At 38.3% G+C, this 17,487-nt stretch overlaps 1 protein-coding gene across 4 annotated transcripts in view; it reads left to right on the top strand.

Annotated features, from left to right (window-relative positions):
- The window catches only part of ENOX1 (ecto-NOX disulfide-thiol exchanger 1), a 341,922-nt gene that overhangs the window by 228,967 nt on the left and 95,468 nt on the right, over positions 1-17,487 (top strand). For all 4 annotated transcript variants that reach the window (XM_072617159.1, XM_072617157.1, XM_072617156.1 and 1 more), the window contains one exon: positions 3,524-3,708. In XM_072617159.1, the coding sequence (XP_072473260.1) occupies positions 3,524-3,708 (185 nt within the window). The remainder of the gene's footprint in view (positions 1-3,523; positions 3,709-17,487) is intronic.

The following is a 17,487-nucleotide window of genomic DNA, read 5'->3' as shown; positions in this document are numbered from 1 at the left end:
CAAGATAGCTTTGATTTTTATGCTTTTCAAATCTTTTAAATTGAAATAACAATATAGTTTCTGCCAGATGTTCCACGGGAGGCTGTAAAAGAAAAAAAAAGCTGAGCTAAAGAGATGTTCCCAAGTTTTAATTTTCAGTCCCTTTGGAATTTTCAGGTCCTATAAATGTCACTGGGTGCAAATTTATTAGTATTTCTTTTTTCTGCCATTTCTCCTGTCCAGAAAGCCTAATATTGTCTTAAGCAAATAGCTTTGCTATGGTGAATAGCCTCAGGACTGTGGTCCGATTCTGATTCATGTTTACAAACAGGTGGCTTGAAGTTAAGTGGAGTCAATATATGATTTCTCACCCTTTAGAATATTACCACATGGGTAGCAAAAAAAATCTGTAAATATCAAGCTTGAAATCATTTAATCAGGAACATGAATCATTTATACACCCCAATTATAAAAATGTTGATAGCATTGGCTATGGTGTTGATTTTTTTTTTTATATTACAGCTGTTTTCTTATAATGATATCACATCCTTCTTCCAGGAATGCAGATGCCGCTATGTCTTGCTTGGCAAGCTTGCTGGTCATTTGGCTCAGGCAAGAATAAGAGCTATCAGTGGTACCATTCCATAGGATTGTGAGAAAGGCCCCAAAAGAATGGATAGCCCTTTTCTCTCTATGTATTTATGCTCAGCTAATTTATTTAAATAATGGTGCTGGCACATTTTGCTACACAGATTTCAGCTTATATTGCAGACTCTGCAATTCATTTGGAAAATGTAATTTCCACCCCTGCATACTAATCGATTTCTTCACAAACACCTGCTATCAGTTATGATAATAAAAATGCCATTCTAAATTGAAAAAGAGCCAAATAGAGCTTGCTAAGGAAATGACTTAAGTGTCTTTCAGTGTTGCTAATGTAGTAATGTGCTTGTACAGCCAATACTTTTTCTTCAGTCTTTGCATTTTCAGTAATTTTGCCCTGTTACATCATCCCCTGTCAAATGAAACCTCCTTACAGTAAGTCAGACCAAGGTAGAAGTGATTGCTATCTGAGGTTGTGAGAAGGTGACTGAAGGATGCTATAAAGGGTTAAGATGTCTAGTCTCACATCTCAGATCTATCCTGGTTCTCTTTCTGCCCTTGTAGGTTAATCTCCAAAGAACTGTAATATTGCCTGCTCCTTTGCTGTACACACCCAGAAAATAAACTTTTGTTTATCCAGTTGCTCTAGTCTGCGATCCATTCAGCATAGCATTGCCAGACTAATCTTCCTAAATCACAAATTTTATCTGTCCTCCCCAGCTCAAGAATCTATCAGAGCTCACAACTGGCTAACACATCAAGTCTGCATTCAATCTGATGTTCCAGATCCTCCACTTATTAATCCAGTCCTCTCTCCTCCTCTCCAACATGAACACTCTACTTCAAGCATTCTCCTTATCAGAAAATCATTTCAGCCCCATAAAGGTCAAGTGACATATTCAGGGTCTAATCGAGAGTAAGGAGAAGAGCTGGTGTTGAAACCTAGGTCCTCTGACCCCAGACCCAATTCTCATTCCAGTATGCCACCCTGACAATATTCTTAGTTTGCTCTTCTCTTTCACCCAACATCAGCCTCAAAAGAAACATGGACAACACATGCCAACTGGAGGTATCTTTACTGATTCCTTATCTATCTATAAAAGTTACTAATAAGTTTTGTGTCAGGAGAGATTATTAAATAAAAATCCAGGATCATGGAGAATGTTAAAAAAAAAAAAAAACCTGCTGGCCAGAGAAAGAGCTGATGGTAATATATATAGAATAATTTTACACATATTATACATATTTTTGTCTGATGGTTATCATCTCTAGGGTGGAGAGGGAAGAAAGAAATTTACATAACTTTATTATATATTTAAGCAAGTTTTACATACTAGATTTGCAGTTTCATGTGTAAAATCATTTTTATTATACTGTGTTATAGAAATGTTTGTTTTATTCTATACATTAAAGCAAAATAAGTAAATAAATTTTAAAAATAGAAAGTTGAACAATATTTTTTTTTAAAAAAAGGGGGCAAGGTACTATCATACTTACCTTTGTATGCTTGGTGCCTTGCACATATTAGGCATCTAATAAATGTTTACTGATATGGAGGGAAAAAAAACTGCTGGCCAAGCAGAGGAAACTCAGTTACCGCTCTGGTGGGAAGAAAAGATCATTTTTGTCTCAATAAATATAAGCTCTCTGAAAGAAGGGATTACTTTATTTGTCTTTATGTCCCCAACACCTTGCACATAGTAGGTATTTAATAAATGTTTATGGAAGGAATAGGATGTGAGAAAATGTGTAGGGTCGCTCAGCTACAGATTAATTTCTCTTTTGCCCTTAGATGTCACTTTGTCCCTAAGACTATGCCATTTCTCTTGATGTGTTAAGAAGCTTGGCCAGCCAAGATCCTAAACAGGAATAATAAGAAAGGAATCAGAATACAGATGAATATTGCCTTTTGTGCAAAATTCAGTACTTTAACAACCTCAATCTGGGGTTCCTGTTCTGTTTGGCACTGTACCATTCATTCATTCATTCATTCATTCCTTCATTCCTTCATTCATTCATTCATTCAGCAAGCCTTTTGTGTGTGCTTGCTCTGTGTCCAGCACTGTGCTATACAAAGGCAAAAACAAAAGTCTCCACCTTCGGGGAGTTTATATTCTGTTGAACACATCAGGTCTAAAGAAAGAGGTTATGGGCATAGAACACTGTGGTAATGGGAGGAAAGGTCACTGTCTCTAGAGTCAGAGAATCCAGCCTCTGTGAGATACAGGACAGGTCATTCAAGGGCCTTAGTTTCCCCATCTGTAAAAGGAGAGAATTGGTCTAGATGCTCTCTAAAATCCCATTTAGCTCTAAACCTTTTATCTTGTGGACTCTTCTTCATAAGAACTGAGGAGTCACAGTACTGCATATTTGAAAAATGCTTTAGAGGTTACTCAGCTCTTTCAAATCTACTAAACTGAATTCTAACGACAGTTCTGTGAGGAAGGCAAGATAGATGATGGGTGAAGAAACTGAGCATTAGAGTGACCAAGTGGTTGACCCATAGTCACAGAACTATCAAGTCCTGGTCCCAAAGTCTACTAGATAGTGATCCGCCTCTATACTGGCCATGTCCAATAAAGAGTGTCCTGATGAAGCAGGGTTTCCCTAAAGGCTTGGTGCAGTTTTAAGCTCTTAAAGGTTGAATGTAGAGTGTCCCCAAAGTCTCAGTGCAGATTTAACTCTTAATAGATCAAAACTGCACACAAGTTTTTGGGACATTTGTCCAATGAGTCACCATAAAAGATTATGGGTTTTTTTTTAATTTTCATTTCTCTGCTTGCATTATAGCCCCAAGTTGGCAGGGTGTTGCTCTTCTCAGGTAGATAAATCACTTTCTCAGCAAGAAGTCCTCCAGTATCAGCCCCACCTAGGTTCATTGATCCCCACCAGAGACTTCATGGAGCCCTGTTCCTGATGCTGCTGTCTGTCCTTTCCGCAGCCCTGGCTGCTCAGGCCTATGCCCTCAAGGAAGAGAATGACAGTCTCCGGTGGCAGCTGGATGCCTACAGGAACGAGGTGGAGCTGCTGAAGCAGGAGAAAGGGCAACTTTTCCGCCCGGAAGAAAACCTCCCCAAGGACCAGCAGCTGCAGTTCCTTCAACAGACGATGCAAGGCATGCAGCAGGTATGTTGGTCCCACACTCACTTGGTTAAAGAAGAAAAAAAGTGGCAACTCCAGATCTTGGAGATTACCACTTCCCAGAGGGGAGTCAGAAACCCCCTTAAGTGGGTTACAGGCCAAGATGGAAGGGGTGGGGTGAAAAAGAGCACAGAGATGTGCCTTTGGTTGGGGGGAGGGGATTGGGTGTCTGTCCTTGAGGTGAAATGAAAAGAGCAAGGGAAGAGTCTGGATGTGACTGGGTAAGACACACTGCATCAAGAGATAGATGTGTACTATAGATGTACATCATATGTATGTGTGTGTATTTATATGTGTGCGTATACATGTGTGTATATGCATATATGCATATAGAGACTAAACTATCTAGGAGGTTTGAGGACAAGGCTTTATTGGTCATTTGACATAGATATTTGCATAAATTTCAAACAACTTACATCTTATATATGTATATATACACACACATATGTGTGCATATGTATATATATGTGTGTATCTGTATATATATATATATGTACATACCTAGTAAACTATCTAGGAGGGTTGATGACAAGGCTTTATTGATCATTTGACTTTGATATTTGCTTAAATTTCAAACAACTGACATCTTATTATATATATATACATATATAAAATATACACAGATACACATACATACATCTACATGCATACATGTGTGTAGATGTATGTATGTGTGCATATATATAATATAAAATTAGGGCTAATTCAAGAGAGCCCCTTGATTTTCTGTATGCCTGGCAACATGTCCTGGATGACTTCTTGGGGGTAGGGCTACAAGATCAGGAAGGCTCCCCTAATCAACAGCCTCACAACAATACACACACACACATTATAACAAGAGATAGATAGATACATGCACACATATAGAAACATGTATGTGTTCATGTGTAATTATATTATCATATTATATGATATACTGTATATTATATAATATATTATATATCATATATATGTATAAATGAATGAATATCTTAAATTTAACCTAGTTTCAGTGTCAAATGGGCAATAAAACCTTGTTAATCTGCCTTGTAGGTAGAAAAATTTGTAAAGCAAAAATACCCTAAATTGGTTTTGCAAAAGTGTTTACTCATGATTTCATGCTTCACTATTGTATTTCTTTGCTCATTGTTGGTTAAAATCATGCCTTCTTCCTCCTTTGTGTATCCACATCACCTGGGACAGTTCAGGGAACATAACAGGCACTTACTAAGTGCTTGCTGACAAATGGAAATGTCAGTGGATAGCTGCTACCGATGTTGCCATTGCCAGCCTCCCTAGAAAGATGGGGCTATTGCATGACTTGGTTTGATGGATTGTATTGGAGGGTTCCTGTTGCCTAGCTGTTATCCGAAAGGAACAGAGGTGGGCACTTTGAGGGAGAGAGAAAGGAACATAGATTGTGGGACGCATGAATTGGGAGAGGAGAAGGCAAGCATAGTGGGTGTCCAAGGAATGTAATGAAAAATTCTGGTCAGGATCTGGATCCAAAGTTGAGGGATTCAGAGAATTGGCAAAAATTGATCTTTACGATGTCTCTAATCAAAAATTAAATGGACTGCCTTGACAGCAAGTGGGTTCTCTCTCACTTGAGGTCTTCAAGTCAAGGCTGAATGACCACTCAATGGGTATTATAGTATGGAATTATTTCCTGTTGGACTACGTTGCCTTGCAACTAATTGTGAGATTTGTTATGATTTCGATATTCTAGGATTAGGTATTTTGAAATCTTAAAGTATCTTTCCAGACAGTTAATTGGCTCATTTTCCTAGTTTCGTGATCTTTATTCTATGACTCAGAGATAAAGGTCACAACTATGGCCATCCATTTCTTTCCCTGCCTCCATAGTAAAATATGTGTTCCTTTATGTGACGATCATAGCTCGCTTTTTATCTAATATTTGAAAGTTTTCAAAGTGTTTTTCATGTATTATCTCACTTGATAATTATTTAAGTAATAATAGGAATCTAATCAGTTCCCCAGCAACCCCAAAGGGGGAATGCTCGGTCCTCATCTCCTTGCTCACTCACATGTGGACTTACCCCACCTGCCATCCAAACATATCCTGGGTTCCTTAGAGCCAAGTCTATACAGCCTGGTGCACACATAGATGACAGGCAGGCCATTTTGTGTTGGAACAGAATAGGAAAAGCAGTACTTTAGTAGCAGATGGAATAAGTGAAGGTGATAGATCCCCAAAGAGAATTTGAAAAGTCATGATAAAAAATTTAGCTTGTAAATTGCCTTGTGAATAGATTATAGCTAAAGCAAATTCTAAGGTAATTTTAAAATGCAAATATACCTAGGTACCTACTTACTATTTCATAACTTGAACATGGAATGCAGTCAGATCCTAGGGGAGACTACTGTATTAGCTTCCTTCTGGAAGCAAGATTTCCCCTTCTATGATGGTGCTAGAGTATAGAGCTTTAGAGATTTTAGGTAATGATTTCTGATTTCAAGTCTCAAGTTATAATACAGAATAGACAAATTCTCACGATGTAAGAATATTTTCTGAAAGAAGGTGGTTTTCATTTAAGATGGGGGCAGATGAAGAACATCTAGTAACACTTTCATTTTTAGAACTACTTAGTGGCATCCTCAGGGAGAGCCTCTCATTTAGAAAGAGCTTATGGAGTCAAAAAAACAGCAGGTAAATTATTCCCTGACATACATGGATGAAAGTCCGTTCTCATGGATGGAAATGAGACTCCACATCTAAACAGAGGAGCTGTTTTATTTGTAAATTTCCAGGTTAGTGCTGCCATTCACATGGATGGCTCTGTAAGTTCAAGACCATGAATTGCCTACAGATGCGTTCAAATGATTTAGAGAGGTAACTATCATGGGAACATCAGCCAAGCAGAGAGGAGATAATTGAGAAGAAGGGAAATAAAATGAATCAGTGGTTTGTAACAATAATAATAAAAGCCCCCATTCATTGAACACTGTCTAGTTCAAGAAACACTTCAATCACTTTTCCTCATAACAAGATGGTAAGAAAAGGTTAATGATAATTCATATTTCTATAACCCAGCACTTTCCTCATAGTCCCTTGAGATGGGTAGTATAAGCATTAGTGCCTCCATTTTGCAGAAAATAAAGCAGATGCTTCTTGGTCCTTGTGTGGGGAAAGTGCTTTGTAAATGATATTCATCAACAGCCCTTTGATATCATTTCTATAGAAGTCTCCTATATAACAAGGAATTTTCCCTACTCATGCAGGTAGGCACCTCCTTGGCAACTTACAGGCTTAGAGAGTAGCTTGGGGCTTTGAGAGATTGCATGATTTCCCCAGGGTCACTAGCTCTAATACCAGTTGCATATTCAATATGTTATACTGCTCCTGAGGACATCCACAGTGCCATGCCTTCTCTAAATCATAGAGTATTATACAAGATGTCCCAAAAGTCTTAGTGAGATTTTAAAGCTTCCAACCTGCACTAAGACTTTTGGGACATCCTTAATAATGGCAGGTTTTCATTATTGTTGCCTCTTGGGAATTCTTTCCATCTCCCTACTTTCACTGGTGTTTCCTCTCTTCTTGTCTAATGGTCTTGTCTAACCCTATGTTATCATGTGTTTAGAGTTTTTATTTTTGTCCCTACTTGGTGGATAATAAAACAGAGGCTCATCCTAGAGTTTAAATGACGTGCCACAGTGACTAGGTCACACAGTGCTGTATAACTTGAGCCCCAGACCTTCTGATTTCAAGATCTACTGGGCTATGTTGCTTGCTTTACAATCTAAGGACAATTCACCAACCAAGCCACAGAAATTACGTACTGATATATGCTTCCTTCAAGAATTTTTGAATCTTGGCTTTGAACACTAACTGGTTGATATTCTCAATATGTGTGGAACAGATCAGTGAGTTTCAGAGGCCAGCCAGAAAATGGCATTCAAATGACTTCTCAGGTTCCTCTACTTGGAAATAGATATGACAGCTGCTATGTGGGTGGAGTTCCTGGGGATGTCCATCTGGTCAGGACATGGGATGTCTGTCTCTGCCCCATGCCAGGATTAGGGTCTGTTGATTTCCCCAAAGGCATTAATATCACACCTCAGTCTGCAAGCTGCCATGTAACAGCAGGGCCCTTTTTTCTCCCCTGGGAGCTCTTTCCTGTTCCTCCCACCATTGATAAGTTCAAGAAATTTTTGTCTGAGGAAGCAGCAGCTAAAAATCAATGCCTTGAAATCATTAGGTGCCAGTACAATGGAAAAAGATATGGGGCCAGGTTCTTCAGGAATCAGGAAGGAAAAAAGATGAATTCTATGACTTTTCATCAGGGATAGTGACTTGGAGAAGAGATTCCAATTCAGGTTGAGTTTGGATTAGGGGGTCTCTAAGGTTCCATCCAATTCTGATTCTGTGTGACTAAGGCAGAGCTGCCTACTGATGCCTACTGATGCTTTTTAACAACCCATGAACAATTAGTTAAAATATTGATCTTTGACGAAGTTAGAACCAATTTTCCAATTAGTAAATGAAAGGCAACTGTGGTAGAGTGGGTCCATAATGTGGGAGTTTCCTGGGTGTTCTCTATGTTAAAGAAAATATAGATCTAAACTCAACCTCCTCCCCTCCCTCCAAAAAAAAATTAAAATTAATTCTTGGACATTTAAAAAAAAACCACTCATAATAATATCTTTTTGTTTTATGGCATTTCTAAACATAGCCCTGCCTCCACCTCTCCCCTCTCCAATAAGTCACTTATTAAAACAAAGAAAAAGGAAAGGCAAAAAAACTGAGAGAATTCTTTGGCCAAATCAACCAGTACATCAGCCACATCTGACAGCAAATGCAGTGTTTATTTTTTATGTTAATTTAATAAATATACAATAAACATTTACCAAGTACCTACTCTGTGCAAGGTCCAAGTGTGTTGGAGAAAGAGAAGAGAGTGGATCCAATAATGAGAAGTTCCTGCTGTCCATCCTCTGGAGAATACCTTACTGTTTAGCAGTTTCTATTAGGTGACATTTTCATATAGTATTAAGAGGCTTCACTCAAGACATCAGAGGACACAAGAGCTGATTCACCTCTGCATCCTAAAGATAATTTTTCCAGATGTAATATATTTATATACATTAAAGGGGGAAAAATCAAGAAACTGTTCAAAAATATCTATTCATTCTTAATTTTTTTGTTTTGTTTTGAAAGCTATTTTTCTAATATGTTATATATTCTTCAAGGTGCTCTGTCTGTCTGAACAATGTGGCACTCAGATAGATAGTTTATTTCCATGTAGTTGAAGCAACCACTTTTAACCACTTCGCAAAACAGCAAGATATAACAAGAAAAATGGCCTCCAGCCTGACTCTCCAGTAGGAAGATGTTTCACTAGATACCCACAGCTAGGACAGCGAAGACAACTTGGTTTTCCATTCAGAAAACAATAATATGGAATTCAGCTCAATTGCTTTTGTAACCCACACATATTCAGAAGAATTTCAGTCAATTTTACTTTCATTTATCAGAAATGTTGACTATTGTGTCCCTACTTGCGAGTCTAAGACTCAGGCTTCTCTAAGGATTCATATCTGTGACATCTTTCATTTTAGGGAATCTTTGCTGGGTACTGCAGAAGGATACAGTAGTATACTATAACATAGTTGATAATCTGCATCAATAGCTATATACATTATACTGTATGTACTGTACTGTAGTGTAATATGTACTAGAATATCCAGTTTTCCTGTTCTGTATCTGGCCATTGGACCCAGATGGCTCCAGAGGAGAAAGTGAGGCCGGTGACTTAGCAGAGCCCTCCCTCCCTTAAATCCAATTCATTTGCATGTCATGGCATCACCTCCCTGATGTCATGGTCCTCTTTGAAAACAAAGGACAAACAGCAAGCAAGTCACATAGTAATATGTAAAGTCACATTTCTAACTTTAATTCATAAAATTACTAGGATATCTGGGAGATTAAATTAAGCAAAGAAAATTCCTGTCACTTCCTGATTTGCATCCTTCCCCCACCTCCCAACCCTCCATGAATTTCATGATATTAAAATCCATCATTTCATAATACCTACTGATTCAGCAAGATAAAAGTTCACTGTCTCCCAAGAAAACAGAGAATTTCTCTCTTTAAAAAGTCCAATATCATTCTGGAAACCATTCCCTTGCCAAGCCAAAGCTACCTGGTACATCTTAGCACCCTCCTAACAAGCTAGATAATTTTTTTGGATTATTTTTATACTTAAGAAAAACCCTCCCTTGGCCTCTCTCTTTTTCTCATTTCTCAAAGAAATCCTCTGCAGATCACACAATTCCCCTCCTATTTGTGAAGTAAAAGGTATGGTCTGAAGTAATCTAGCAATTTGTGTTCCTGAAAATGAAAGCCTGTTGGGTTATTGCATTAAAGTTAGATCCTTCCAAGTTCACTGCTGGCACTAAATGTGTGTCACAGTTTAATATCAGGCCCACTCAGAGGTCTCAAACAAAGGAGAAATAATAGCTTGTATCCATGGCAACACATGATAGCCTCTACCTGATCTTAAGATGGCAATGAAATTAACTTGTATCTCTGCCACACAGGTGGTGGTGGTGGCTTCCATTTATATCTCTATGTGCACAGATGGAGAACAGACAAAACTGAAATTGTTCTATATCTTATGATCACTCCACTGAAGTTTAAGCATAAGTTCAGTCTCAAGATGTGCTTTCAGAATATTTTTTTAATTCTTCCTCAAGGATGAATAGCCATTTCTTGTTAAATAATAACTGATTTTTAAAGTATAAGTTTCTTTTTAAACTCACATAATTCTGATTTCTGAAGTGGCTGGTAATGTTCAGATAACAACAGGATATAATTGTAAGTGCTGATCATAAAATTGTATGTGACTAATGATGATTATGCCAGCAGGCCATGCTCCCCTTTAGGTAAGATACAGAGGATTTCATAAATACTTTAAGGTAATATATTATAATAGCATTAGCAAAGCTAGCCTGCAGACCAACTGTCTCATGCTGGTAAATCACTGGTCTGTGTAAAACAGTCTTTTTTTTTTTTTTGGCTTTTTATTTAATATTTTTGTTTTCCCCAGTTGCATGTAAAAACAATTTTTAGCATTAGTTTTTTTAATACTGAGTTCCAAAATCTCCCACTTATTCCCTCCTTTTCTCCCCCTCCTCATTGAGAAGGCAAGCAATTTGATGTAGGTTATACATGTGAAGTTATGCAAAACATATTTCCATATTAGTCATGTTGTGAAAGACACCACAGACCAAGAAAAAATGGAAATATAAAGTTTGAAAAAAGTACACTTCAGTCTGCCTTCAGACTCCACTGGTAGGACAGTCTTTCTAGCACTGTTTGACTTTAGATTAATAAGGATTAGGTCTAGTTAGCTGTTTTGATCACCGTCAGGAAGCAACGGTCAGAAATAAATTAGGATAAGTGGACCCAGTACCAGCACATAAATGCTTCAAGAATCCATGAGTTCCATACTTTACCTGTGTAGATGGTAACCTCTCAGCGTCTTGGTAGATGGTCTTTGAGAGTTGCCAGAGTACAAAAGTTCATCGTCCTGAAATCAACTTGATTGTATCTTTCTGAATTTTACTTTTGCATGAACATATATGTATATAAATAAAAATGCGCATATGGTCCATCGCTAAGCTACATATGAAGTCACTGTCATTGACTAACTTTTCAAAAAGTAAGCAAAACACATTTTTACACACAAAATGAAAATCAATATCTGCATATGTATATTGGACACAGTGTATTCTGTGTACTACGCAACACAACTTCATTATTTGTAGTGTCTGAAAAGCTAATCTGAATTGGGAAATATCCAAATTATGGGACATTGGAAAAGAAATATATTTTTATAGCTTTCTAGTATATAAAGTAACTCTAAGCTAATCCGATGTTGGGCAATAGAGATCTTTGGGGACCTGCATTAATGAATAAGTGTTCTATTAATTAGTATAGCAATTATTTCTATGTAAACGAGTGCTTTTAAAGTCCTTGAAAACAGTAAGATTTCAAAAGTTAAAAGTACTTGGCTTAAAAGATGCATAGGACAAAAGCAAACTTCAATCTAAATTATTCTAGTGTAGAAAGATCTGAATCATAGGGATGAAGATTTATTGGAGACAGCTGGTAGCTTTGTGACATGAAGTCACAACCTCTTTTAGCCTCACTTTCTTCATCTGCAAAATGGGGATAAAAGTAGTTCTTATATCACAGTGATGTTATGAGGATCAAATTAGATGACATGTCCAAAGCACTTTGCAAATCTTAAAAAGACCATTATGTCATATAAAATGCTATTATATTAATTACTATTTAAAATATTAAATTTTAATTAAATTATTAATTCGAATATTAAATACTACATAAAATGTTATTATATTATATAAAAATACTAATTACATTACTTTGTTTAGTGGTGCAGTGGATAGAATGCCAGATCTGAAGTCAGGAAGATGAGCCTTCCTGAATTCAAATCTACCTTCAAACACTTACTAGCTGTGTGACCCTGAGCAATGCATTTAACTTGTTTGCCTCAGTTTCCTCATGTGTAAAAAAGAGCTGGAGAAGGAAATGGTAAGTCACTACAACATCTCTGCCAAGAAAACCCAAAAAGGGGTCACTAAGAGTTGGACGGTACTGAAATAACTATAAACAGCAACAAAACAACACAAAGGAACTTATTTCCGTTATGCTTGAGTTCTTTATTACTTAGAGAATTGCTTAGAGCATTGAGAGGCTTAGTGACACTCAAAATCATATGGCTGGTACTTGAACCCCAGGTCTTGTAGGCTTTGAGGTCTCTCCTGAAAAGGGAATATTTTGTGGGGAAAAGGCTAGCTTGGTAGATTGGAGTCAGATTGTAAAAGACCCAAATTGGTGAGGAGCTCATAGTTTATTTATCCTTTATTCACTGTAAAACCACTTAAGGCTTCTAAGCAGGAAAATTATATGTTCTGACCTTATCATTAGGAAGATGGTTTTGGTAATTTGGTAAAGGTCTCACAGGAAAGGGGAGAAATAGGAGGGAAGGAAAACAACAGGATGCTTTTGCAGAAAGGTGATGAGATGAAAATAGCACTAGAGAAGCAGACGGTTAATCTACAGGAAGAGTTCAGAAATACAACAGGCAGTAAGGACAATTGATTTAAGGAAACAGAAATAAGCGAAGCACAAAAATCAAACCGGTGTCAATTGTTAGATGGTGTTTTGATGTATATAAAGAATTAAAATGAGTGAGAGTATGTGGGCAGCAGGGCTCATTGAGAGCTGTCTTAAAAGAGGTCAGTGCTGGTCATGAAAAATTTAATGCAAATACTTAGAAATATAAGCCAGCCAATCAACATTAACAGGAATTCATCCTTCTCTGCAACATTCATCAAGATGGTTCCTGAAACTCCAATATGTTCAAACCAGAGAAGAAAGATAAAGAGCATGTGTGCTGATAGATAGAGCATGCCAATGGAAAGAGGAAAACAATCGGTCTTTCTCTTACTCTGGAAATCTTCTGATAGGCTGTGTGTGTTATGTAACATATGTGAAATACTGTACAATCATGTAATTATTATTCCAGCCTTATAAAATTGGACTGGGAAAGAAAATAGTATAATTAGAGAAAGAAGAGAGGGCTTGCCATCCATCCCTTACTTTATGAGCCAGTACTAAAACCTTGGTTTAATAAAAAAAAAAGTTACAGAATGCCTGGAATCTTTCCAAAGCATAAAAGATGGAAAGGATAAAAACACATGTTCAATGAATCCAATCTTGCTTATAGTCATGATATTTCTTTGTTATTAACATGTACCATACACACAAATAAAACATGAAAGACATTTGCACATCTTTGCAAAAAGCCACTGATATTTCCCCCACAGCAGAAAAAAACATAGAATATGTTGACTCTTGTGGTTGATAATTTATTTAAACAAATGTTTGAAAGATAAAACTCTAAGATTTGTAAGTGCTGGAATCCTACTACAGCCTCCCTTTCCAATCATCTGCATGGGTGAATGTATGTTGACTGCAAAAGAGATTTTCATTCCTTTTTGCTGCCCAGTCATCACTAAGCCACCCTCAACTGATGTATTCTAAAAGAAGTATTTATAATAATAGTATCATTTATATGTATGCGGCACCTTCCATCTAGACAGCTCAAAGTCATTTCTGGGTACTTCTAGAACATATGCATGGTATAAGATATTTGTCAGGCAGATCCTCTGCAGGAGAGTTGCTGATGTATGATGTTAACCTGGATTCTACTCCAGAGCATACCAGCAAAATTGGGCAGCTTCTGCCTTGGTTTAGGAATTCGCAGAGTTTTCCTGAGGATGTGAATCATTCATTTATTCATTCAGAGAAAGCACGTATTAAGCTCCTACTATGTGCCAGACACTGTGCTCAGTGAGGGATTTCAAAGACAAAATAAAAAATCTCTGCCTTTAAGAAATTAATATTTTACTTTGGAGAAATAATTTGTGCATAGAAAATTAAATGCAAAATATGTAAGAAGGCATTTCGTGGTGGAAGACTCCATCAACTGGGCGTGATCAAGATAGGTTTTCTGTAGATGGTACCACTTGAAAGGAGTTTCCCAAAGGAGCCAGTTCCTTAGCCAGAGGGAAAAGGAGGCAAGGAGAGAGAATTAGTGGCACAGGTATTTGCAGGAAGAGTCAGTTCTCCAACTCTGATACTGGAAAAGGACCAATAGAGTGAGTGATGGGATTGAGATGAGTTAGGGAGATGAGGATGCTCATGATGGAGCATCTCAATTTTTCCAGTAAAATATTTCCCAAGGTCTTCTGCTCTGTAGGAAGATAGGGGATAGGGAGCTGACCTAGTTGTCAGGAAGACAACGCTACCTCTGACACATTGACTTGTGACAGCAAGTCACTTACCATCGTCTTAGTGTCCCCAACCAACTCTCTAAATCAGTTGCAAAGAAAGTTGCTCATCTGCATGAGGAGAGGAATTTCTTCTGCCAATGAAACTAAAGTTCCTGTTCCCCAATCTTATTTCTGCTGAGAAGGAGGAGGAATGATTGGGGTAGGCGGCTTGAAGAGAGGTTTGGAATAGATGCTGAAGAGAGTGGGATATATATGCAGAAATGAGAAAAAGTGTTGTCATGCATCAGGGAGGGCCCAGGGGAGATTATAAAACATGAAGTTAAAAACATTTTTTAAACCAATCATTTTTAACTTAAAAGATCTTATTGCTTTCAAGCACTTTTCAGGCCTGCACATAGACTCCTCTATCAGTACACATTTAGGAGTAGAGAAAGGAAGACGGTGGGAATGACCTAGCACTGCGACATAACCCTGCTCGCTGCAGTTTGCCTAACTATTCTGTCCCTGCTTCCTCATCTGTTAAAAGAAGATATTGAACTGAGTGATGCCCAGGGATCCTTCCCACTCCAAATGCTGTGATCATATGACCCATTGCTGCCTCGGAAGATAGAAGCTTACTCCAAGAAGGGAAGGGTGATCCACAGGGTATCCAGAAGCCAGGATGCTTTGGGTACCCAGTTTAACATCTCCTTTTTGAAAGGTGTAGGAAGATTTTTTTAAGACAGACCAGATCCCAAAGTAGCATCGATCTAAGGCTTTGTTTACAAGCCATATGGCCTTGTATAAGGTAATTCACTTTTTTTGAAACTCAATTTCCTCATCTGTAAAATGGGGACAATGATATCTGCCCTGTCTACCTCACTGAGTTGCTGTGAGCATTGAAAAATGAAGTAATTTTCATGAAAATGCTTTAGAAAGCTATAAAGAGCTGTATAAAGGCAAGGTTTTTATATTTTAATGGCTATAGTTTTTAGACATTAGATGTCTAATTCTTCATCATATCACTCTGAAGTACACAGGGACCATAAAATGAGATCACCATTTTTTTTTTCCCAAGTGAGGCTATGGCCATAGCCAGGACCTGTAGAATAAGCAATCCAGAGAGAACCAGTGAGTAACTTTCATTCTGAAGCAGTCTCTATTCTCTTTCCACCTAGGCAATCTAATATACACATGAACAGATATAGAAAAGTACTTTTTTTTTGAGATAATCAAGGTTAAATGACTTGCCCAGGGTCACACAGCTAGTATCTGAGGCTGGTGGTACTGACTCCAGGGCCAGTGTACATCCAGTGTACCACCTAGCTGCCCCTAGAAAAGTGCTTCTTAACTGTTAAAACAAATTAAGTGTAGACATTTCCTAATTAATGCCTCAGTCACTTAACTGGCTGTGTGGCCTTGGTCTTGAAGATGCATGGTCTCAGTTTCCTCGTCTCTGAAATGGGGATGATGATAATACTTGCCGCCTAAGGATGTTGTTAAGATCAAATGAAATTACATTACTAAATTGCATGACACACCTCTAAATGATATATAAATCTTAATTATTATCATAGCTATTGTTCAAAAAACTGAATTTGTACTTTCCCCTATGCCAGGCCTAGAGTCCTGTGTGGGCTACCCAAGTCTTCTTACCTCACCTCCGAGGTCTTTGGTTGGCCAAAACCGGATGCTCATATGAGAGAAAGGACGTTCCAGAGTCGAACAAGGGTTGAGCTTTATTTCAGGGTCTCGGTTACAAGTGCAGGGGGGTCTTCCTTAGGAGGAAGAGGGGGAGATTTCCTAAGGAGGCTAAGATCTTAAGGGATTGGAAGTAGAAGTACAAGCGGGGAGAGAGGGGGAGGGGAGAGAGGAAAGAAGAGAAGCGGAGCCTACTGTCCTCTTGGCTCCTCACGTGCTAAGAGAGCTTTCAGGCTTCCTCAATCCTACTTAACCTTCAGCCGCACAGTTTGCATCTGAATACCGTGCTGTTAGATAACAATAGTGTGCCCAGATCCGGGACCATCTCGAGGGCGGGGAGATCTCTCTCCCATCACGTTTCTCACGGGAAGAGGCGGAATTACTCGAGATAGCTCGGTTCACCTCGATTCCCTGCCGTTTCCTGGGGGGGTCTCGTGAGAGCTCTAAGATTTAGAAGCTCCCACCTTTACCCGTCCGAGACTGTCCACACGGAATTGAGCTTCCAATCCCAACACCCCTATCCCAAATCTTCTGAATATTTCTCACCCTATTTCCCATGGGATGGTATTGCTTTCCATTTATTCAGCACCAATTTTCATTTAACAAATCACTTGTGTGCAAAACCTTGATGTTTTTCTAAGCATTTTCCTCTCTTGCCCTCCCATATCCAATCAACTCATCCCAGTTCTCATGGCTGTTTGTTTGTCTTTCGTTCTCAAAGAGGATCATGACATCAGGAAGGTGATATCATGACTTGCAAGTGAATTGGCTTACAGTGAGGAAGGGCTGTGCAAAGTCACCAGCCTCACTCTCTCCTCCAGAGCCATCTGGGTTCAGTGGTCAGATGTTGATCAGGACAACTGATCATAGAGTATTGAAAGGGCCTCTCAACAGATTTTCCCATTTCTACTCTTTTCTTTGTAATTCATCCATTCGTCATATCATTGCCAATTAACCTTACATTGCCAATTAAACAAATCTGATCATGGGTTCCTATGCTTCAAACTCTTCAGTGGTTTCTTCTTGCCTCCTTGGTATAGACTGGACACTCAGTTTGGCATTTAAGGCTCTTTATGATTTGATATTACCTCCTTTCCAGCTTTATCTCATACTACTCCTTCCATATACTCAGTGTAGACTGAATGAGCTCTAATATTCCTCCTATTTCCAGTGCCCATGCCACAGCACTTTGCCAATTCCATGCCTTTGTTACAGTTCCTCATACTAGAATCCCTCCTCCTTATTGAATCCTAA

The sequence above is a fragment of the Notamacropus eugenii genome, chromosome 6 (assembly GCF_028372415.1).
Source record: "Notamacropus eugenii isolate mMacEug1 chromosome 6, mMacEug1.pri_v2, whole genome shotgun sequence".
NCBI classification, from domain to species: domain Eukaryota; kingdom Metazoa; phylum Chordata; class Mammalia; order Diprotodontia; family Macropodidae; genus Notamacropus; species Notamacropus eugenii.
Note: the sequence above shows the minus strand (reverse complement) of the source record. Positions and strands in the feature narration are given on the sequence as shown.